The following is a 23,720-nucleotide window of genomic DNA, read 5'->3' as shown; positions in this document are numbered from 1 at the left end:
GCCTTAAGGGGAACCCTCCTTACAATCCTTATAGCACCCTGACCTTGCTACCATTCTAATCAATCTCTCCTGTTCCCTCTCTAAGGTCTCGATATCCTCCCCAACATTTAGCGCCCAGAATTGAACACAATACCCCAGCTGAGGCTTAATGAAGTGTTTTATAAAGCTGCAGTATGACTTCCTTTGTCTTTGTAGTCTACCCTTTTATTAAGAAAGCCAAGGATCTCATCTATTTTTCTTTAACAACCTTGCCCTTTAAACTGTTGTTCTGCTACCTTCATGGTTTGTATACAATCCACCCTCTGATATCACAGGAAATTATCAGGTAGGTGGTGAAGGAAGTCTGTATTACATCTGAATCAAACTGGGATTACTGAAAGAGGCACTGAATTTGGGATAAATTCCTTTAGTCTTCTTTCTACTCTAGCCAGGCTGAATGAAACTGCTGACATTGCACTGCTGAAAGTGCGATGCATTGCTATGGTAATGTGACAATGGGAAACTATCACTTACTTTTCACATTCTACTTTTCATGCAATGCTTGTGATTAAGATTAGTGCTATTTGTAATTGAATTTGTCTTGTGCTGTTATTTCAGGTCCAATGGGCCAGCTGGTTATTTTTTTTTCCCCTGCCTTTTCATTTTTGAATGTTTGTATTGTCATGACTTTTTTGCAGGATTAAAAGTCTGGTATGGCCAGCTGCCAATGGAATCAATGTGCAATGCTATAATGGTTGAAAATACGGATGCAGGTTCAATTCCCCAATGTTGCTGAGTTCATAGCTATGCTTCCCCAATGGGAATGGAAGAGGAAGCAGTGGAAGAAAAATTGTCGTAAATTAAGGAAGCATGTGTGGATTACCAGACAGCAGATCAACAGCTGCCCACCTTTTCACAATCAGCGTAGGATTTGGGGCCAATGTGAGCTGTAGAGCCCTTTAAGCCTGGAGACCAGGGCAACAGGATTAGGGAACAAATGAGACAGTAGGAGAGAATTCAGTGTATAGTTATCGGTATGATGGTGAGGCTAACATTGTATCGAACAGATTACTGCCTGAAAGACCAATGATGACAATCTAGCAAAGAACAGCACACTAGCTTGGCCCAATTGGTTGAGCTCTTTCCTCTAAGCCAGATAGTTGTCAGATGGTTGTTATGTGGCACAGTGGTTAGCATTGATACCTCATAGCACCAGGGACTTGGGTTTGAATCCAGCCTTGGGTGACTGTCTGTGTGGAGTTTGCACATTCTCCCCACATCTGCATGGGTTTCTTCCAGGTGTTCCAGTTTCTTCTCACAAGATGTGCAGGTTAGGCTGATTGGTCACACTAAGTTGCCCTTTAGGTTGCCAAGGGAATTAGTGGGGTACATATTACGGGGATGGGGTGTGGGTAAGATGCTCTTTCAGAGAGTTGATGCCGACTCGATGGGCCGAATGGTCTTCATCTGTACTGTAGGGATTCTACAATATTCTGCTATTCAGCTTGTTACAGTTTGGGTACATAATCTTGGCTGGCACTTCAGTGCTGCACTGGTGGAATATTGCACTCTCGCAGGTGTATTACTTTAGATGACATATTAAACCAAAACCTTCCCTGCCTGCTGCAGTGGAAAGAAGATCATTTGACACCAAACAAACTTGAGAAGGAAATTCTCCTCAACAATATTCCAACCTTAACCCCCACTACCAAAAGAACAATGACCGGGGCATTCATTCATTTGGATGTGATTCTCCAAACTTGTCTGTGCCTGCCCTGCTGCAAATGCGAATGGAGAATTTGACATTTCAGTGGCACTGGAGAATCCTAGCCACAAAGGAGGGTGCAGCTTTTAGGCGCTTGTGTTTTTTTGGTCGTACTGCATTCAGATTGACTGCCCATTTGCCTGCACAAGAGTGATTGCATTCAGAAGGAACCTGTGGGATGTAAAGTGCATTGAGAGAGTCTGACCCTATAAATACAAATTCATTCATCTCTGAAAGAGTTTACACAGAGCAATTCCCGATATTTGACAGCACCATCATTACCAGCACCAAGGGGAAGCTGGAACTTCACCACAACATAAGAGGGAAAGCTAGAGACTTTCAGTAGCATCATACTAGATTGTCCTTCCATATACCCTAGCAGCCTGTCATACAAGTGGAGATTTCCGGTGTTTCCTCTTGATCAGAGAAAGCACTTGCTATAGATAGATGCCCCAATGTGGGAGTAAATGAATCCTGTACTGTAATGTTATAGAGAAATATGAACCTGGGTGCTTGGAAGTCAGTAAAAAACTTAGCAAAATGTATTAACTATCTGAACAGATTTGAACTGTGAGTTTATCCAACTGGAGACAGTGATATCCTTCTGCATGGAGGTTTATCTTACGGCTTGGGCTCAACTCAACGCTACAAAACACAAACAGATTGGCCAGTTTCCATCACTGCATTTGTCTGCATTCAGAAGGAATCTTGTTATTATGAAGGACTTCTAGACATCCTGAGGTTATAATAAGGTGCCATACAAATGCAGGATGCATAATCCATGGTCAATATGATACCACTGGTTTTATGCCTCTGCTGCAGTTGATCCCAAACACAAAGTGGGTGTTTTTGAGGCATTTACAGTCAGAAATGTGGGTTGCTTACCATTCTAAGCCAATACAGGCCCATTGGCATTGAGCCCAATCCTGTGTTTATCCTTGCACATTTTTGATTAGGAGTCACTGAAAAATTAATAGGAGCAGTTATTCTGAATGATTTATTTCCCCTCCTGAGTCCAGTGACAGGGAGGATAATTGTTTAACAGCCATGCTGGTTGAGATTATCTGTCCTCAGGGGATCTCTCTGGAATAACATGGCTACATTTTATACTAGCAATGTCTTTATCAACTCAGCTGACATTGAGTTCTAGCAATGTACCTTCTGAAGATGTGTGTACAGTTAATATTCAAGCCATTTGATTATGGGAAAACTCACATTTTCAGCAACTGCAGAAATCAGTGCAATTTGTAACTGAAAATACACTGCTGCCACCAGACTTTTGAATGGACCTGCCTTGTTTTAAGTTGATCTTTCTCTACACCCTAGCTATGACTGTAACAGTACATTCTGCACTCTGTCCTTTCATTCTCTATGGACCATAGGCTTTGTCTATATAGCACACAAGAAACAATATTTTTCACTGTGTGACAGTAATAAATCAAATCAAATCAAATCAAACTGTGATCCACAAAGGATCTGGCCAACTCTATGGTCTATGAATAATCGTATTCCAAAGTAATGGCATTTGCTTTAAACCCACTGGTTAATAAAGTTGATTCATGTTATCAATATCTACAGCATAATTTATTAAAGCTGATAGTTTTATGTTGACATTACGGTATGGAAATTGAATACACATGTCCTCTAAAACAACAGCTTGTCATCACTTTTCTACTTAATGAGGTAAGAAGTTTCCTCAGATCTATGCGCTTTTAGCAAATGATTTCAAATTGTAAGTGATCGTAGTGGTGGGGCTTAAGAGGTTTAGGAATTTCTGTTTACGTTGCTTGTATTCAGGGTATTTTCTGTATGTTATGGGCACCTTGGTTAACATTGTACCAAACAGATTACTGCCTGAAAGACCAATGAGTACAACATACACAAAGGCCCTAGATCCCAATACTTAGTTTACTTTCTTTTCAGTTCATGTAGATTAGCAGAGTAAATATGCGGGGTTACAGGGAAAGGGCCTCGGTGGGATTGTTGTCAGTGCAGTTTCAATGGGCTGAATGGCCTATTTCTGTACTGTAGAGATTCTATAATTTAATCTTTTTGTTTCTCAATTACAAATTTGCTGTAATCTATTACTGCCGCAAATGGGTTAAGGCACATCTTCCTTTTAATAATGCAAAGCCATGCATCCCATTAATTGAACATTTGGCTGCAGGAAATAGACATCCATACTCAGTAAAGTATGACAGAGTATTATATCAAAGGCACCCATCCAGAGCCTGAATGCAAAACTAAGATTAACAAGGTCCAACCTTAGAACAGATAATTCTCTTTCTCTGCCCACACTGTACAAATAAACAGATTTTCATCTAATATCTACTACTGGTACCTCACATCAGGGATTACTTCTCCTTAAAGTACGAAAATACATCGACAGTTCAGTTACAAGGAGCGAACGACTTGAAATACTGGTAGATCTGAGTTATGTTGGGTGTTATTTCGGTCAGTGCCTGTGACGGTATGTTGGACTATCATGGCAATGTTAAATTCTGAGCTGGAAAGTCTGTGTACAAGTGAATGTAAATCAAGTGTTGCTTCAAGGAAACTAGATTTCTTTTCTGCTGGTTCACACACAAGAATGATTCACAACTTAACATAGAACCAATGAACAACTTTATCCAATGACATGAGAAAGATTTAAATGTAATAATTTAACTAGAAATGTTGTTTAGTATTTAATTTACAATTCATGCAGTGTCAGCGTATTCAATAAAAGATCATTTCCTCCCATCACGCTAATCCTTCATACGGTGATATTTTATCCAAATAGCTAATGAAACATAGAAACTAGAAGCAGGAGTAGACTATCTGGCCCTTCGAGCCTACTCCATTCTCTTTGATCATGGTTAGTCATTGAATTCAATATCTTGATTCCCTCCTTCCCCCCCAGTCCCTGTAGCCCCTGGAGCTATATCTAATTCCTTCTTAAAATCAGACAATGTTTTGCTCTCAGCTTACGGGAGGTGAACAGGAATTATTACTTCTTCTGTCACTACACGTAAAGCTGCAATTGTATGAACACTCGAGAATCATCATTCATAATCGTAGGTTGTAGAAACGCAAATCTGAAAGATCACAAAAATCAGAACCACTCAAAACAAGAACAAAATAAAAATGGCTAGAGCAGATACCACTAGATCGGATGACCTTCTTAAATGCTTACAATTTGTTCCTCAACTATATTATTCACAAATCAACAAGTAACCTACAAAAAAAGGGCAAGTGTTTTCCATTAAAATATCACATAAGCAGAAGTGGCATAAAATGTGCTTTGTGAAACTCTACCAGTGTGTGCCAGTCACCCCTCTGTCACCAGGTAAGCCCAGAGTAAGTTATTTTGTGCAAACCTCCTTCCCTTAGATGGCGTCAGTAAGTTCCTCTTCGTTGGCATTGTCAATATATGCCATTGAAGTTCCAGACATGCAATTTGCTCCATGGCAACGTGTTATTGGCAATTGATGCTTCCACTCAGCTTTGTGGGTGCATGGCAATGCATAATTGAGAATGTGACCAACCAACCAAGCTATACACAAGCAAACTTCCCATAGGTGTGACCACACAACATTCTTAAAGAGACCATGCAGTGCAACAAGCTGGTCATAGACAGCAAATGGAAAATTGGAAATAGCAGAATGTAAGAGTAGATAACAATGACAGCAGAAAACTTGCATTTACATGGCATCCTTAACATAGTAAAATATCCCAGGGTGTTTAGCAAGAGCGTTACCTAACAAAATTTGACACTGAGCCACAAAAGGAGATATTAGAGCAGATGAAAGCTGAGTTGTTATCCTGCCTTTACAGTCGACATGCAGTTTGGGAGACACTTTGCCATCTCTATAAAACAGGTGCAAAAGTTCCATTTGAAAGAAACGAGGGTATTTAAATATTATCTAATTAACATAGGAGCGATCTAGACAAATACACTCTAGCTGGTAGCCTGGCATGACAAATCCCACAAAGAAGCACTACTGCAATGATGGAACAGTTGAGCTACATTAATAACACAACCACAAAGTAGGTGAGATAGTTTGACATGTACCTCGGCCTTAAATTTCAATTGATCTTAGTTGAAGCAAACTCAGTAAACAGTGTGGATTTGGCCAATGTTTACCAATTCCAAATGGAATTTGCAGCAATGATAGAAAGTTTACATTTTTGGGAAACTCAACAAGTGTCCTGACCCGATGAGAAATAACACTGATGGATGTTTAAATCAAATCAAATCAAATGACAGTCAGCTTACAACCAGCTCCACGCCAATTTTGAGGTGATAAAGTGAGCTGCAATCCAGACACCTTTTCATTTTGTTTGTCAAAATGGTCAAAAGCATTAACCCTAAAAAGTCAGACTGATTCTGTAATGTGAAGACAAGTGCACATTAGCCTTCTGTGAATTCATACATTCCCTTCACTTTCCTAAGTTTGGATCATTATTTTTAACACCAGATGTATTTTTTTGAAGCCAGCTGGAGGGCACCATCTAGTGTTTATCGGTCGGTTTTTATTGGTATAAACTGTTGGTTTAAAAAATTGTGCATGTTAATCACAAGTCATTTGCTGCAGCAAAGCAAGGCAGCAGCAGCTCCTCACTAGTATCCCCGCCTGTCATGCAGAGGACTAGGGTCCAGTTCCCCGATGGGGTGTTACGACGTGTGCCCGACGGCGCACTGCTAGGGTGGCCTTAGGGTGGTACGGGGCACAGTGGTTAGCACTGCTGCCTCACAGCGCCAGAGATCCAGGCTTGATTCCCAGCTTGAGTCACTGTCTGTGCAGAGTCTGCATGTTGTCCCCGCATATATGTGGGTTTCCTCTGGGTGCTCCTGTTTCTTCCTGATAGATGGGTTGGGTAGTGCCCCAGGGGTCGGTGCTGGGGCCACAGCTTTTTACCATTTATATAGATGATCTGGAGGAGGGAACCGAGTGTAGGGTGTCGAAATTTGCGGATGACACCAAGATTGGGGGAACGGCAAATTGTGCGGAGGGTGTGGAGAGTCTGCAGAAGGATCTAGATAGGCTGGGCGAATGGGCCAGGAAATGGCAAATGGAATTTAATGTTGGCAAGTGTGAGGTGGTCCACTTTGGTAGGAAGAATGGTAGGAAGGACTATTACTTACGGGGCGAAAAACTGCAGCAGGCGACGGTGCAGAGGGACCTCGGGGTCCTTGTGCATGAGTCGCAAAAACCCAGCTTGCAGGTGCAGCAGGTGGTCAGGAAGGCGAATGGGATGCTGGCCTTCATAGCGAAGGGGATTGAATATAAAAGTAGGGAGGTCTTGCTGTAGCTGTATAGGGCATTGGTGAGGCCGCAGCTGGAGTACTGTGTGCAGTTTTGGGCGCCGCACCTGCGCAAAGATATTTTGGCCTCGGAGGGAGTGCAGAGGAGGTTTACTAGGCTGATACCGGAGTTGAGGGGGTTGAACTATGAGGAGAGGCTGAATAAACTAGGCTTGTACTCATTGGAGTTTAGAAGAATGAGGGGAGATCTCATTGAGACATATAAGATGATGAATGGGATGGATAGGATAGAGGTGGAGAGACTCTTCCCACTGAAAAAAGACAGTAGGACTAGGGGGCACAGCCTCAAGATAAAGGGGGGGCGTTTTAAAACGGAGTTGAGGAGGAACTTCTTCACTTAAAGGGTGGTGAATCTCTGGAATTCTCTACCCATTGAAGTGGTGGAGGCTGCCTCGCTAAATATTTTCAAGAAGCGGGTTGATGGGTTTTTGATAAGAGAGGGGATTAAGGGTTATGGGGAGAGGGCGGGAAAGTGGAACTGAGCCACGACAGATCAGCCATGATCTTATTGAATGGCGGGGCAGGCTTGAAGGGCTAGATGGCCTACTCCTGCTCCTATTTCTTATGTTAGGTGCATTGGCAATGCCAAATTCTCCCTCAGTATACACGAACAGCATGGTGTCCAGCGGATTTTCATTGCAGTATTAATGTAAGCCTACTGTGACACAAATAAATAAACTGTAACTTAAAAAAAAATTAAGTTTAAAAAAAAGACAAAATTGGACTAACATAGTGCTTTTCATCTGATTTATTTATTCTACAGATCAAACCTGAACTGCTTTGAAACTATAAAACTGCATTTCTGCCTCCTTTCCTAACTACCGCCTGGTAAGGAAAACAAAAGTAAGTAGAAATGGAATCATTTCCCTTTGTTTATAAGACTATGGGGAAATCTGCAGATTACAACTGTAAACAAGATGACTTTGAGGTCCTTTTAAAATTGGAGACTTGGGTGTAAATGTGAAGATGTTAATATAGCTGTTTTAACATTCTCACTGTCCCAGCCGTAACTACTATGTTCCTCACTACCACCACCACCACACTTTGCAAATGAACTTCCATAGCATTTCTGCAGTCGTAATCCATGCAAACTAAATTTTGAAATGACAGAAGTTAACTGCACTTCTTTAATGGCAGACCATAGATTTAATGTTACATTCAAAAAGGCAGCAACTCCGATAGTGCAGCACTCGCACAGTACTGTACTGGTATGTCAGCCCAGATTGTGCATCATTTAAGGCTAATGTATAAAGAATTACATACGAACATGAGAACATAAGGAATAGGAGCAGGAGTAGGCTATCTAGCCCTTCGAGCCTGCCCCACCATTCAATAAGATCATGGCTGATCTGAAGTGGATCAGTTCCACTTTCCCGCTTTCTCTCCATAACCCTTAATTCCCTTGTCTATCAAAAACCTATCTACCCGTGTCTTAAATATATTTAGCGAGGCAGCCTCCACCACTTCAACAGGCAGAGAATTCCAGAGATTCACCACCCTTTGAGTGAAGAAGTTCCTCCTCAACTCTGATCTAAGCTGCCGCCCCCTTATCTTGAGGCTGTGCCCTCTAGTCCTGCTATCCTTTCTAAGTGGGAAGAATCTCTCTACCTCTACCCTATCCATCCCCTTCATTATCTTATACGTCTCTATAAGATCCCCCCTTATCCTTCTAAACTCCAACGAGTACAAACCCAGTCTATTCAGCCTCTCTTCATAGTCCAACCCCCTCATCTCCGGTAACGGCCTAGTGAACCTCCTCTGCACTCCCTCCAAGGCCAATATATCCTTCTGCAAGTGCGGCGACCAAAACTGCACACTGTGCTCCAGCTGTGGCCTCACCAGTACCCTGTACAGTTGCAGCAAGACCTCCCTACTTTTATATTCTATCCCCCTCGCTATAAAGGCCAACATTCCATTAGCCTTCTTGATCACTCAGTTAGAACACTCAAGGCCTGTGAATCACCCAATTAGGGTCGCCAATGTGGTTTAAATGTATTCAAGGAATCCCTACAGTGCAGAAGGGACCATTTTGCCCATCAAGTCTGCACAGACTCTCCAACAGATCATCTTACCCAAGCCCTATCCCTGTACCCCCACATATTTACCCTGCTAATCCCCCTAACCTACACATGTTAGCACTCTAAGGGACAATTTAGCATGACCTTTCCACCTAACCTGTATATCTTTGGAATGTGGGATGAAACTGGAGCACCCAGAGGAAACGCACACAGACATGAGGAGAACATGCAAATGCCACACAGAAAATTGAACCCGTGCTGTGAAGCAGCAGTACTAACCACTGTGCCACGGTGCCAACCCCCCCCTTAGCTGGCTACCACGTCTGCCCTGATGACATTATGTGTTAATTAGTTTAGCATTGGAAAGATTGCTGGGACGTGGGTATGTTCACCTGACAACTGGTTTATTTTACACAATGGAACTATGTACAGCTATCCACGACTAGGTGTTACATTACTGAACATTCTCCATTGTGACTCTTAGCAATATATCCCCTTGAATAATCATTATTGGAGGAGCTATTTACACAGTCCCACCCATTGCCCCTAATTCTACACATTCATTGGAAAGCAAAATTATTCATTACCGAATTGAATGATGTTTGACTGTCAGCCAAACAGCATTTTCTTTCCATTTTCAATATTTTCACATCTGGTAACGAGAAATGTTCGAAGAAGATGATGACAAAAACCCAATATTTTTTCATGTCAAGGGGATTTTTCTCCAGGGGGTGCCCACGTGTCCCGTCGATTGGTCTTCAATTCCTGGAGACTCCGGGCCAATCCTGGAAAATTGGCAACCCGACTGACCGAATCCCTTCTATTTTTAAATAGCGACATTCGGGACTTTATAGGAAAATCCTTTCCACCAGTGTTGCATGATAGATTTTGACAGTTAACCAGTTGCTGCTTAGAGGGTTAAATAAGAAACTTACCCTTTAAACTCTCGCAAGCCAACTGAAAAAATTGCTATCAGATGTTATCTCCGAGACAATTAATGGGTTATATTCACTATTTTGTAAGACTGACTAATGCTTAATGTAGATTCCACAATTAGCCCCCCCTTTGTTCTCCAATTCATTGACAGTTTGAGGAACAAACAGATGTTTCACAGTCGCACCATCAGTTCTGGCTTCGCTTCACCCTATTGCAGTCAGCGGCCAGCATTATTCAGCTTTTAACTGTGGGAAACTGTTATTGAAAAGATACATTCATTTAACTTCAGTCTAAATTGCAAAACATTACCAGCTGACAGGCTGTCTGGAGACTCTTGATTTATGTTGAGCAGACTTTTCAGCGAGACGTTTTGGCTTTCCTGGAGTTCAGGCCCAAGAGGCCTGCTGTGCAGGCGAATCCCAGCAGGTGATGGTTTAAGAACCCGTCCAAGTGCATGTTAAAAAAAGCCCACGTCCTGGTCCAGTCAGTGTACTCTGGAAATGTGCGGGAACGATTCTTCTTTTATCACAATTCCCCAGAATTTACTGTTGTGAAGAACTATAATAATGTATACTGAACATCAACTGAACCAGACAAAACTACTGCAACTGTGCTACAAAACTGTTCCTCTTTTAGGGAAGGAAATCTGTCATCCTTCCTTGATTTGGCCTACACGATTCCAGACCCATCACAACGTGGTTCACTCTTAATTGCCCTTAGAAATAGCCTACTAAGCCGTTCAATTCAAGGGAGATTTTTGAGGAGTCAGCTGTGTTTTAGTTGCTGTTCAGTATTTAGATCTCTATTGCTTCATCCAGCCTATCTCTTGTTGCCCATGAAGTATCATCCTGAGAGGATGTCTTGCCAGATACCACGTCAGAATCCATGGATGATCGCATTGCCAGGGAGTTGGTAGTTTCCAGCGGTAAAAGTCGAACCAAACCCAGCTGCGAGTCTTCTTGACAGCTGGATGTCAACACGGAAGCTGTGGCAGAATCTGGAACACTTCTGAAGCTGCAGAATTCTGTACAGCAATTTTCTCCCCAAGTTATTCATCTCCAGCAAATCCATTTTCATTTCTTTGGTGAAATTCCTCCCATTGTATTGTTGCCTCAGAAATCCTCCCATTGCCCAGAGAGGCGCCATCTCACTCAAAGTGTGCTTCTCTCGCTGCTGTTTCCAGAACATGGAAACACCTGAAGTATCATTGGGAAAGCATCTCTCCTTCCCCCCGAAAGGCTTTCAGGAATTTTGTCATTCTTTTCCTTCACCATTTATATTCATTGGAAACTCCATCTTGATGCAACAGTGGATGATGTGCCTGTGACAGTCCTCCCTGGAGTTAAAAGTCATTCCTCTTTTGAAGGTCTTTCCCTGTGTGATTCAGAGGAGTAGCAAGTTCCTCAAAGAGTCCTGAGTTCTTCTCCCCCAGTCCCAGAGGGCCCGATTTTGCCATCGCATTGTGCCCATTTTCAGGTGTGAAAATTTGGTAAGGTTGGGCGTGAGGCAGGTAGTGGGATCCACACCAGTCCCCCTTTACCAAGAGCCAAAACAGGTGCGATGGCCATTTAAATGCATTTAAATTGACTTACTGAGCTGCACGCCTAACCTTGCCTGCACTTCCCCCTTTATCATTGCATTAGCCAATTGAGAATCAGCACGAAACAGACATGCTCCACTAAAGTCCGATTCAGGTGCTCCAGTTAGTGTGAAGGCAAGTGCCGAGTGTCCGATGGCTCCGATCGGTAGAAGGAGGGAGAGGAAGGGGGACCCGCTGTCACTCTGTCTGAGATCAGTGAGGGGGAAGGGGGACCCGCTGCCACTCTGCCTGAGATCAGTGAGGGGGAAGGGGGGGGGGAATCTGCTGTCACTCTGCCCGAGATCAGTGAGGGGGAAGGGGGGGTACCCGCTGTCACTCTGCCTGTGATCAGTGAGGGGGAAGGGGGGGGATCTGCTGTCACTCTGCCCGAGATCAGTGAGGGGGAAGGGGGGGTACCCGCTGTCACTCTGCCTGTGATCAGTGAGGGGGAAGGGGGGGGATCTGCTGTCACTCTGCCTGAGATCAGTGAGGGGGAAGTGGGGGGGATCTGCTGCCACTCTGCCTGAGATCAGTGAGGGGGAAGGGGGGGGAGCCACAATCAATCTGGTTGTTGGGGGTGTGGGGGGATAAGGGGGTCAGTAATGTTGTGGGGGGTGGGGCAATGTCTGTGGGGGCCAGGGGGAGGCATTATCTGGCCCAGGAGGGATGTGATAGGGGAGCAGCATTCTATCTGTTTTTCCTGTGCATGCGCAGTTGGAGACAATGATCGGAGCTGCAGGATTTTGGGTGTGTTAAGTCCCACCCACAGGCTTGTGCAGCGTGAGTCAGAATCACTGATATTTTTTTCAGGCAGAGTGTGTATGGGGGCACCTGAGAATGGGTCCAAAAATCAGATCTGAAATATTCCTAGTTCAAGTCTGCCCAGCACTTTGAATCAAAATGATAAAATAAGAGTGTCTTGGATCAGTCTATCCTGAAAAGTCACTGTCCATGCAGTTCAGTAGTTCCAGCAATGCTGCTAAATTGCTGTCCCATTCTGATGATGATTATAATGATCCCCAAGACAGAGAGAAAATCCCAAGACATCTCCAAAGTGCCTTCCCTAAAGGCCAGGAATACTTTGGGAGACTGACACCTTCAGGAATGTGATTTGGGGAGGGACAAGGCATAGGAGTTGGAGTTGGATAGAAGTAGTTGTTTGATAAGGGGAATTACAGCAAAGAAATCAAAATGGCAAAAGACAGAGGGTGATATTTTCCATTCCCTTCCTACCAGCGGGCTGTTCCAGTCCCATTGAAGATGATCTCCCATGTCCAGTTCCTTAGCAGCAGGTTAGGAAAACTATGGAAAATGTCATAGATATTGGCGAGCCACCTTCGCCACCGGAAAACAGACTGGAGGAGCCGGGAAGTCCTGCCCATAGTTTCACAATGTTGTTAGGAAGTAGCTAGCATACTTGGGGTGAGGTGTAGTATCATACGTCAACAGAGAGGAGATGCTAATATATGATGTAGATGATGATGTGCCACTGATATCAGTCAGTTATGTGTTAGACTCTCAAGAGAGAGATTGAAACACTATGTCCGGAAGCAACATACCTACTCTGTAACCCCTTTAGATATACGACTAATAAACAAATGTTAAACAAGTCCCAGCATACGTTACAGAATGTCTGGTAACCAAATAACCCTCCCAGGGTCTATTGTAAATAATTGGGCACTATTCAGTAAGTCTTATCAAAGTATTTAAAGTTTTAGGTAGTTCAACAGTAAGTATTTATTAACTATTAGAAATGATATACATAGGTACTGTAATGGCCCAAGCCTGGAGATCTGTCCATGCTTGCTTCTACACATGGCTCTGTCAAACACTGCACTGATCCCCTTGGTGCTAATCATATGTTTTCTTACATTACTGCATGGGCAGTACTATACTATGTCCCACATTAACATTTATGTCCCTTATACTATCAAATCCAAAGGTAAGAAGGACTGTCTCAGAACTGGAGAAACTGGAGTAATTCATTGATAATAAAGGCCTGATTTTACCATCATGTTGCACCCTTCTTTGGGCACAAAAAGTTGGTGAAGTTGGGCGTGAGGCGAGTAGCACGATCTGCGCCTGCCTCCGCGTTCGCCCATTCAGATTCTGCATGAAACAGACATGCTCTACAAAAATCCAATTCAGGCACTCTAGCTAGTGCGGAGGTAAGTGCCGAGAGTCCGACAGACCTCTGCTTGACATTGGTAGGGGCATGGGTGTCTGCTGCCACTCTGCCTGAGATCAATGTGGGGGAAGGGTGGGGGTCTGCTGCCTCTCTGCCTGTGATCAGTGAGGGTGAAAGAGGGGGTCCGCTGCCAGTCTGCCTGAAATCGGTGGGGAGGAGGGGAGGGGGCTGCAATCGGTCTGGGTGGCGGGATAAGAGGGTCAGTAATGTTGTGGGGTGGGGCAATGTTTGTGGGGGCCAGGGGACGCATTATCTGGCCCGGGAGGGATGTGTAGGGGAGCCGCATTCTATCTTTTTTTTTGTCTGCGCATGTGCAGTTGGAGGCACCGATCAGAGCTGCTGGGTTTTGGGCACATTAAGCCCCACCCACAGGCTTCGGCAGCACGATTCGGCCTCACTCGTACTTTTTCAGGTATATGTGTGTATGGGAGCGCCTGACAACAGGTCCAGAAGTCGGATCTGAAACACTCCCAGTTTCAAGTCCGTCCAGCACTTAGAATCAAAATGGTAAAACAGGGCCCGAAGTGTTTCTTTTGGAATGGAATAAGATTGCCCCTTAGTGTCCAGGGATGTGTAGGTTAGAGGGATTAGTGGGTGTAATATATGGGAGTAGGGCCTGGGTGGGATTGTGGTCGGTGCGGACTCGATGGGCCGAAGGCCTCTTTCTGCGCCGTAAGGTTCTATCTATCTAAGATGCACAGAAAAGATTATACGTTATGGGAGAGCACTTTTCGTCTCAAATTCTGGAGACCTAACAGGTTCCCATTCAGAACGGAGGCACACTAAACTCTCAACTGTGGAGACCGAGATAATGAATATAGTTAAGAAGGAAATAGGTAGATTTCTATCAAGGGGTGTGGGGAGAGTGCAGGAATATGGCATTGAGATAGAGCATCAGCCATGATCAAAATGAATGGTGGAGCAGGATCAAAGGACTGAATGTCCTACTCCTGCTCCTATTTTCTATGTTTCTATGACTGCTGTTTGAACCATACTATCCAAGAGGGGTGTGTTTGAATAGGTATGAGCTATGTCAGAAAGATGGACTTTCATAGAAGCAGAGAATAGAATCAAAGAATTCCTACAGTGCAGAAAGCCGTTCGGCCCATTAAACCTACCCAGGCCCTATCCCATGACGCCGCATATTTAGCCTTCTAATCCTACTTACACAAAGGGTCAACTGAGCATGGCCAATCAACCTAACCCACACATCTTTGGAGTGTGGAAGAAAACCAGAGGAAATGCATGCAGACACGGGGAGAATGTGCAAGCTCCACACAGACAGTCACTTGAGGTCAGAATTGAATCTGGATCTTTGGCGCTGTGACACAGCAGTGCTAACCACTGTGCCACCACCTCAGAGTGTTCCATCTCAGAGAAGGAAAAACAAGGCATCAACCATTTAAATGGGAAATCCTTTCAGATAATATAACTTAACAAGAACAAAAATTGCTCAGTCCGTACCCAAGAGAATTGATTTTTGTCACAAAAGCAGTTTGTGGAATAGACAGATGGAATAGACTTCCAAAAGTAGCGAAACATTCCAGGACAGCTTAGAAACAATCAGATGTTGCATTGGAGAGTTTAGGTCCACTTGAGTCCACTTACACCTTTGCTGTCAACTCTGTCTGACACAAATACTGCACATGCCCTTGGTATTAGTCCTCCCAAGTTTGTGAGAGAGAATTAGGCGGGTATTAAGGTTGAAATCAGAACTTGCTCAGTCTGTACCCAAGAGAAAATCACAGGGATAAAGGGAGAAGGGGGAAGAGAGCCTGAAGAACATTAAGAAATTGCAAAAGTTTTCTGTGTTCTTTCCTTCAGATCATGGCTGTCCCTTTGGTCCCTGCTCACTTTCTGGCAGTAACTATCCACTTGTTGGTGGCTGGAAGCGTTTGCGGAGGTGCCTACTACCAAATGAAGCAAGTTCCACAGCAGGTTCCACAGATGCCAGTGCATGGACAGCTCCCACACATGATGCGCCACAGGAAAGAGGGACCTCATGTACAGCACCTGGGCAAGAAGGTGCCACACATGCCAGTGTATAGAAAGGATTTGCCATATGTGCCCCGCTATGGAAAAGATGTTCCTCAAATGCATATGTTTGGAAAAGATGTGGTGCCTCGGAAGGAAGGAAAGGGTAAGATTTCAAATAATCAAATCATTTTTATTCTGTATGACAGATGGCAGGACGATTCTAAGTTCATTTCTGATCTGCATTGTTAACCATTACCAGCTGGGACAGTGGTAGGTGCAGAGTTGGAATTGTTAATAAAACTGTTTAACTATGAGGCTCACAGGGTCTCAATGCACTGAGATCTATAACTTAACTCAGTACTACTAGGACAGGGGGAGATTCGTGAGACAATAAAAGTCATTATTAGGGATTTGAAGGATAATGGAGAGATCCAAGAAGCTGATGCTTCATATAAAAGGTTTGTGTAACGAGGAAAGATTGTACAAAGTGCAGCTTTTCCGCCCGGGATGAAGGTCTCTGAGACATTTTCAGATGGCTAATGGTAAAGGAAAGATAAATCTGGAAAGTGTCTTTGTACTGAAACATGAGAGTAGTACAGTTCAAACTTGTAAAAGGCAACTTTAAGGCTGACATCAGAACAGTCTCCTTCACAAAAGCAGTTACTAACACGTGGAATAGACTTCCGAAAGTACTGAAACATTCCAGAACAGTTTAGAAACAATCAGATGCTGCATTGGAGAGTTTAAGTCCATTTGGGTCCACTTGCCCCTTTGCTCCCCAACTCTGTCTGACCCGAATACTGCATATAGTCCTGCCCTCGATATTAGTCCTCCCAAGATTGCGTGAGAGAATTAGAGAGGTGTTAAAACCCAAAAGAAATGGGGACTATGTGTCCAACCATTGCTGTTTTTTACAGGATGTGGCTGCCGACCGAAAAGTTACCTCCCAAGCAAATCTTCAACATCCTGCACCCCCCACCTCCGCTGAATGTGACTTTCTGTCCGACCCTAGCCATCATCGCCATCCCCCCACTTCCCCCTCAACCCACAATGGTCTCTCTCCTTCCAGCAGATGAAGTCCAACTCCAAGCCTCCATCATTGATCCTCCCCACCCACATCCTTCAAAGCCACAATTGTGCCAGACGCTTAGCACCCAATTCCCAGGGACTGTTCCCAAGGGTTCCCAGCCATGGATGCCTGCCACTGATCTTTCCCACACAGCAGCCAGTTTGTCCAGCTGTTGGACAGGAAATGGGGAAAAAAAACAGTGATCTTGAAGTCCTGCCATCAAATTTGGCAGGATCTCTGCGTCTTCAAGCATTTCTGGCCTCCCTTGTACCCTCTCTGCCTCTCCATAAATACCAGAGCCGCATGTATGTGATATTATCGGAGATTGACTTGTAGATATATAAATATTAGAAGGGAAAGAATAACAACAGGATTAATGAGACGTGTACCTCGGAATACTGAGGCGGGTAGTAATGAAAAGGCAGAAATACTAATCATGACCTTCCAGCATTTTTTAGAAACCAGAATTGGCACAAAAGTGGTAGTAAATGTTATACTGCTGCCCACAAAAGTGGACATAGCAGTAAAACAATAGTCTCTCATTAGCTGAAGGAAAAGCAGTGCTACAGACTACATTGAGGGATAATGTTGCTGAGCAGTTCGAAAGGTCTGGGAAATCACACCAGTCTCTTAGATTTGTCAAGATTAAGGTCGGTTTGATTAATCCAGTTCTTTGAGAGAACTGAGTACATAGGCAAAAGAATTGGAGTGGATGTGATTTACTTGAAATTCACAAAGCCACTGTGAAAATTGGCTATTATAGGTACAATGCTAGCTTGAAAAGAAATGTGACCAAGGGATACAAAGCTAACAGGAAGGGTAATTCTTCTCGATATTTGATTCGATTTGGCTTATTATTGTCACGTGTATTAGCATACAGTGAAAAGTATTGTTTCTTGTGTGCTGTACAGACAAAGCATACCTGTTCATAGAGAAGGAAACGAGAGTGTAGAATGTGGAGTTACGAGTCTTAGCTAAGGTGTAGAGAAAGATCAACTTAATGCAATGTAGGTCCATTCAAAAGTCTGATGGCAGCAGGGAAGAAGCTGCTCTTGAGTCAGTTGGTATGTGACCTCAGACTTTTGTATCCTTTTCCCTATGGAAGTAGGTGGAAGCGAGAATGACCAGGGTGTGTGAGGTCCTTAAATATATTGGCTGCTTTGCCGAGACAGTGGGAAGTGTAGACAGAGTCAATGATTGAGAGGCTGGTTTGCATGATGAATTGGGCTACATTCACAACCTTTTGTAGTTTCTTGTGGTCTTGGGCAGAGCAGGATCCATACCAAGCTGTGATACAATCAGAGAGAATGCTTTCAATGGTTCATCTGTAAAAGTTGGTGAGAGTCATGGTGGATACAATAATCCTCATCAACAGGATGCAGCTAACATTGTGTCGCAGAAATCTGTGTTTGTATCTGCAAATATTTTAATCATAACCCTCAAATCCAAATCTTTGATATATATGTATATATACACACAATAATACACCACAAAAAAGTTGTCTTTGTAATTGAAAAGATGTGAGGTTGGGGCGATTCTCCCATTGCTACCCATAACTTTTCTGGTGGGTTGAGGTGGGAGATGCACGTCACTGGTCTTGTCCCGGGATTTGCGAATGCGCTGGGAACGCATGCGCATCTCCCAGAACCAGCAAACAGTCGGAGACCAGACCATGCTGGAAACAGGCAGGAAGACAGGTAAGCAGTTGAATCTTTTTTTAATGTATTTTAAATATGCTTTCAATATCATTATCGGGAACTTGCTGGTCCCGATTGAACCCTTTCGGAATGAAGGGGGGGCAATCAGGGCCCCCCAGGGAGTCGGGTGATGGAGGGTGGTGCTTCCTAGGCACAACAGCCAATAATTTACCCCCTGCCATTACCCAAGAGGCAAAGTACCCATGCCCAGGGGGCACCTTAACACTGCCCATTGGGCAGTGCCAAGGGGGGGGCAATCGGTGGGGGTGGGGTTCCTGCTGCCACTCTGCATGGGGATCAGTCTGGGATAGAGGGAGGGCAGCAATCAGGGTGAGCTGGTGGGGTGGTCTGCCAGGGCTGCCAACCTTCCATGGGGGTTGGTTCTGGACATCAGGGTGTCCCAGGGCCAGAGGGTAGGTGTCAGGGCTGGCCTGGGAATTGTTGTGGGGCCACGATCAGGCCATGCTGGGGGCTGGAGGGGCAGCACTGTGGGTGTCCCGGGCTGGCCAATGATCGAGCTGGCCAGCAAACGGGGGAACTGTCAGATTGGGACCACAGCGCATGCGCAGAGCTCCAGAACTGTCAGGTTCTGGTGCAAATACACACCCGCCCCCCCCACCCCTCCCCCTGGGTCTTTAATGAGATTCACGATTGGGACCTCTGCAATGCACAGAGTGGGGAGATTCAAGTGTGAAGTTGAACTGACAAAACAGTCATCTAGAACATTTTCCCGCCAATTCAGCACTTTTGGGAAAATCATCCCCATTGTGTGAGATTGAACAGGATGCTGGGATTTTCAAAAGTTTGGGGGGGTGGTCAGCAATGAAGGAACAATGTTTATGATAAAATGAAACAGAACCTTAGGTCTTCCCAATGTCTAGTTGGAGGGAATTTGGCAGATTGAAGACTGGATGCTGGACAAGTAGCCTGACACCACAGAGACAGTGGAGGGGTCAAGTTTGGTACTGGAGAGATGGAGTAGAGCGTCATTAGCAAGTTGATCGAAGGATGCAGAAGATACTACTTAAGGGAAAGATTAGGAGCTGTTGATGAAGCTACACAAGAACTTGTTAGAACACAGTTAGATACCCCATCATCCAAAGATCATTAGAATCATGGATTTCAATTTTGACTAACTTTATTTTGATCAACCAATGCATTCTTAAATGCTTATTAATTTTATCTGAAATTATGGCTGGTTCAGGTTTAGCTATGTTGGCTAGAATATGGTTCTGAATAATATGTGCAGTGCTGGTTCAATTCCCATTCTGGCTGAGGCAGATCTGAGACATACACCTTTGCCTTGCCTGAGAATCCACCACTGACAAAAACTTGCAACAAAACGCGTCAGGATGAAGCATCAGTGGACAAAGAGGAAAGGCTGTGTTGCCACACCACAGTTTGTTTGCAGCTGACATCAGTCTGACATCCATATTTAGGAGGCTTTATTTGCTCTCTTCTCTCACCTTGAATAAAGCTGTTGCATTTGCTAATCTCCAGTTGCAAATTTGGGGAGGAATGAAAACTTTTGCTCAGAACTTTAATCTCACCTCTCTGACTACTTGCAGCAGCCATCAGGATCCACTGGTTTACTATCATTAATTTAGCTGGATCAATTATTTTCTGACAGGTCATGCTATCAATCAATTGTGCATTTGAGATAAAAACCATTCAGTCAGTCTCTTTGCCATTTCTCAATTCTCCACAGTTAGACTGCTTTCTTATCCCCAGGTGCTTATCATGGAAACATACAGCGCAGAAGGAGGCCATTTGGCCCACTGAGTCTGCACCAGACACAGTCCCACCCAGACCCTATACACATAACTCCATGTGTTTACCCGAGCTAGTCCCCCTGACAGGGTGAATTAACCCGCACATCTTTGGACTGTGGGAGGAAACTGGAACACCCAGAGGAAACCCATGCAAACACAGGAAGAATGTACAAACTCCATACAGATAGCGACCCAACCAAGAATTGAACCCAGGTTCCTGGCCCTGTGAAGCAGCAGTGCTAACCACTGTGCCACTGTGCTGTACATTTTAATTTTCATGTTTGCTAAATCCTTACCATTTATTTTCCTATTATCTTCTAATCTTTAGCTGGATTCCCCTTCACAATATTCCTTTTCACCTCCCTAGAGAATGATATTCTCTATATCCCTTATGGTTTTCTTTGGAATTGTATAAGTGCTGACTTTATCACAAGATTCTGTTTAGTTTTAATCTCTCTAATCTTCTTATAGTACACCAATGCCTGTGCTTCTAAAGTACATCATTGCCTGTAAAGTGTTTTGAGATACCCTGAATGCAAGTCTTTCAAGTTTTTATTTATCTCTGGAACTCTGTAGTTTATCTATCTCACTAAATTATAGCACTGATCAATCTGGTGTTATTCTGCTAACTTTACATAGAATCCCTACAATGCAGAAGGAAAGCATTCAGCCCGTTGAGTCTGCGCCGACTCTCTCACATAGTACCTTACCCAGGCCCTATCCCTGTAATTCCACATATTTTCCATGGCTAATTCATCTAACCTATACATCTTTGGACACTATGGGCAGGATTTACCAAACTCGCTCGCCCCAAAACTGAAAATCCTGCCTAAGGTCAACAGACCTTCGCATGGTCTGTCCCCCACATGCTACAGTTCCCGTGGTGGGTGGAATGGGAAAATTCCCCCCTAAGGGGTAATTTAGCATGGCCAATCCACCTAACCTGCACATCTTTGGACTGTGGAAGGAAACCGGAGCACCCGACGGAAACCCACGCAGACACGGAGAGAATATGAAAACCCCGCACAGTCACCCAAGGCTGGAATTGAATCCAAGTCCCTGGTTCTGTGAGGCCACGCTAACCACCGACAGTTAATTCAAGCCACTTCCCCATTTACCTCACTGAGCTTTAGTTTTTTTTCCCCATTCCAGCACTTTTATCTTTTGTTCTTCATTATCTTTCATATTCTTACATTGAATGTAATTGTTTTGTATTTCCGGAATTATTTTCTTATTGTCGCATTTATAGTTTCATTTCACAAATCTTTGACGAGGAATGCTGCTTTCCTTTCTGGACTAGAAACATGCTGACTGACAAGATGGTCTTGAATACATTCTGAAAATAACTACATGGATTCTTTTTATTCCATTCTATCTTGGAAAAGCTAAGATCATCCATTATATCATCCTATGATACTTGTTATATTTTCTTGCAGTTCCAGTTGTTAACATTTGTCTTGGGTGCTTTACATAGCATTAACCACCAGAGGACTCCCACTGTCAGTAATGTGCTCGCTCTTGTCTACGGTGCCTGATTAATGTGGGCTCACCTGATGCATTTTTCACCCGAGCTAAACACGATCATTGCTTATTGCGGCTCACCAAGAATAGTTTGTTCCCCTTTTTATGATTTACAAAATATACTGAACATAAATGAAATCACAGCAAGCTTGGATGAGGTACTTTTTTTTTGGGAGTTGCATGTGTGGAGAATGCAGATGGGGCAAAGGCTCCAGGTTGCTTGAAGTGGATTGAAAGTTTTCAATCAGACAGCACTAGAATACAAGGCAAAAATTTGACCCGAGGTGTTGGTGTAAAATTAGGATCCACATATCAAGGGCAGGGTGGCACAGTGGTTAGCACTGCTGCCTCACAGCGCCAGGGACCCAGGTTCAATTACCGGCTTGGGTCACTGTCTGTGTGGAGTTTGAAAGTTCTGCGTGGGTTTCCTCCGGGTGTTCCGGTTTCCTCCCACAGTCCAAAGATGTGGGGGTTAGGTGGATTAGCCATGGTAAATTGTCCCTTAGCGGGGTAATTTAGCTAGTCAGGGGGTCTAGCTAGGGTAAGTGCATGGTTGTGGGGATAGGGTCTGTGTGGGATTGTGGTCTGTGCAGACTTGATGGGCCATATGGCCTCCTTCTTCACTGCATGATTCTATTATATGGGATATGGGACAACCGTGGGCAGTTAAGATTAGCTGGGTGGGTATAACGATCAGCATGGACGGGTTGAGTCAAAGAGCCTGTTTCCGTGCTTTATTATGTGATTCTATGTGTCTATAATTTTCGACGTGTACACCAGGCTCTCTCTGGTGTCTGTTCACTACCCAGTAAAACTTTACAATGGTGCCAAAGCATTGTCCATCATAATTAAACTGCACAGAGAATTTTCTTTCTGTTGTGGAGGGAGAAGGATTACTGTAAACACACTCACTATTTTCTCCTCCAAGTGCCAGGAAATCAGTTTGAAGAGCCACTTCATGAATAGTGTATCTGTGAAACCTTTTTTTGCAACACAGTGTAGCCATAAAAATCAGGTCAGAACCACATTGTTTCTTTCCTTACACACTGTACCACTGTGATAAAATGATGCATGGCTGTTTGAGTGTTAAGCCCTGAAGAGATTTGCCAAGTCGTTTCTCACAAAGACAAACAGAAGCTGTGTTTTTGGTGTAACAGGATCTCTATGTTCAGATGCAGAATTTCTGTCCTAATGGTCTTATTAAGATGACCTGATACAAGACCTCAAATGATATAAATGCTGCTTGGATTCTTTTCGACAAGTCAAAACATAATAAAGTGTTGATTCATCCTTGCCTTCACTGGGTTAGATTTGCACCTTGCTATCAATGGAAATGTAGATCGCTGGGTTTCTATAACAGACAGCTGGTCTGCAATGCCAGACTTACAACCAGATGGCAAGTTGAAAACATACCCCACTGATATTTGTTGCAGGACTGTTATTTTCTCCCTAGGGACCTCAACCAATAGACCAGTTTGTGGCCTTACATTTTACTAAACAGTCATTCTAAATACTCTGTCCTGCTATCTGATGTCAAATCTGTAGAAAACTTTTAAAAACTTATTCAATCCAAATCCAAATTCCAATTGCAATCCAATTCATGGTCCCCAGAAGGGAGACAAACAAGTGGCCCAGTGGGGCGGCACAGTGGCACAGTGATTAGCACTGCTGCCTCACAGCACCCGGGACCCAGGTTCAATCCCCAGCTTGGGTCACTGTCTGTGTGGAGTTCGCACATTCTTCTCTTGTCTGCATGGGTTTCCTCCAGTGCTCCGGTTTCCTCTGCAGTACAAAGACATGCTGGTTCTATGCATTGACCGTGCTAAATTATCCCTCAGCGTACTTGAACAGGCGCAGGAGTGTGGTGACTAGGGGATTTTCACAGTAACCTCATTATAGTGTTAATGTAAA

General features: G+C 44.0%; 1 protein-coding gene across 5 annotated transcripts in view; it reads left to right on the top strand.

Annotated features, from left to right (window-relative positions):
• col8a1a (collagen, type VIII, alpha 1a) overlaps positions 1-23,720 on the top strand; it is a 154,039-nt gene that overhangs the window by 112,609 nt on the left and 17,710 nt on the right. For 4 of the 5 annotated variants that reach the window (XM_080203552.1, XM_080203551.1, XM_080203550.1 and 1 more), the window contains 2 exons: positions 7,816-7,895; positions 15,598-15,913. In XM_080203552.1, coding sequence (XP_080059678.1) covers positions 15,601-15,913 — 313 coding nt within the window. In that variant the 5' untranslated portion in view covers positions 7,816-7,895; positions 15,598-15,600. The remainder of the gene's footprint in view (positions 1-7,815; positions 7,896-15,597; positions 15,914-23,720) is intronic. The other variant, XM_080203553.1, reaches the window with a different exon arrangement.

The sequence above is a fragment of the Carcharhinus amblyrhynchos genome, chromosome 15 (genome assembly GCF_965287045.1).
Source record: "Carcharhinus amblyrhynchos chromosome 15, sCarAmb.v2.hapA, whole genome shotgun sequence".
Lineage (NCBI taxonomy): Eukaryota > Metazoa > Chordata > Chondrichthyes > Carcharhiniformes > Carcharhinidae > Carcharhinus > Carcharhinus amblyrhynchos.
The sequence above is the reverse complement of the archived record's forward strand: the minus strand, read 5'-3'. Positions and strand labels throughout refer to the sequence as shown.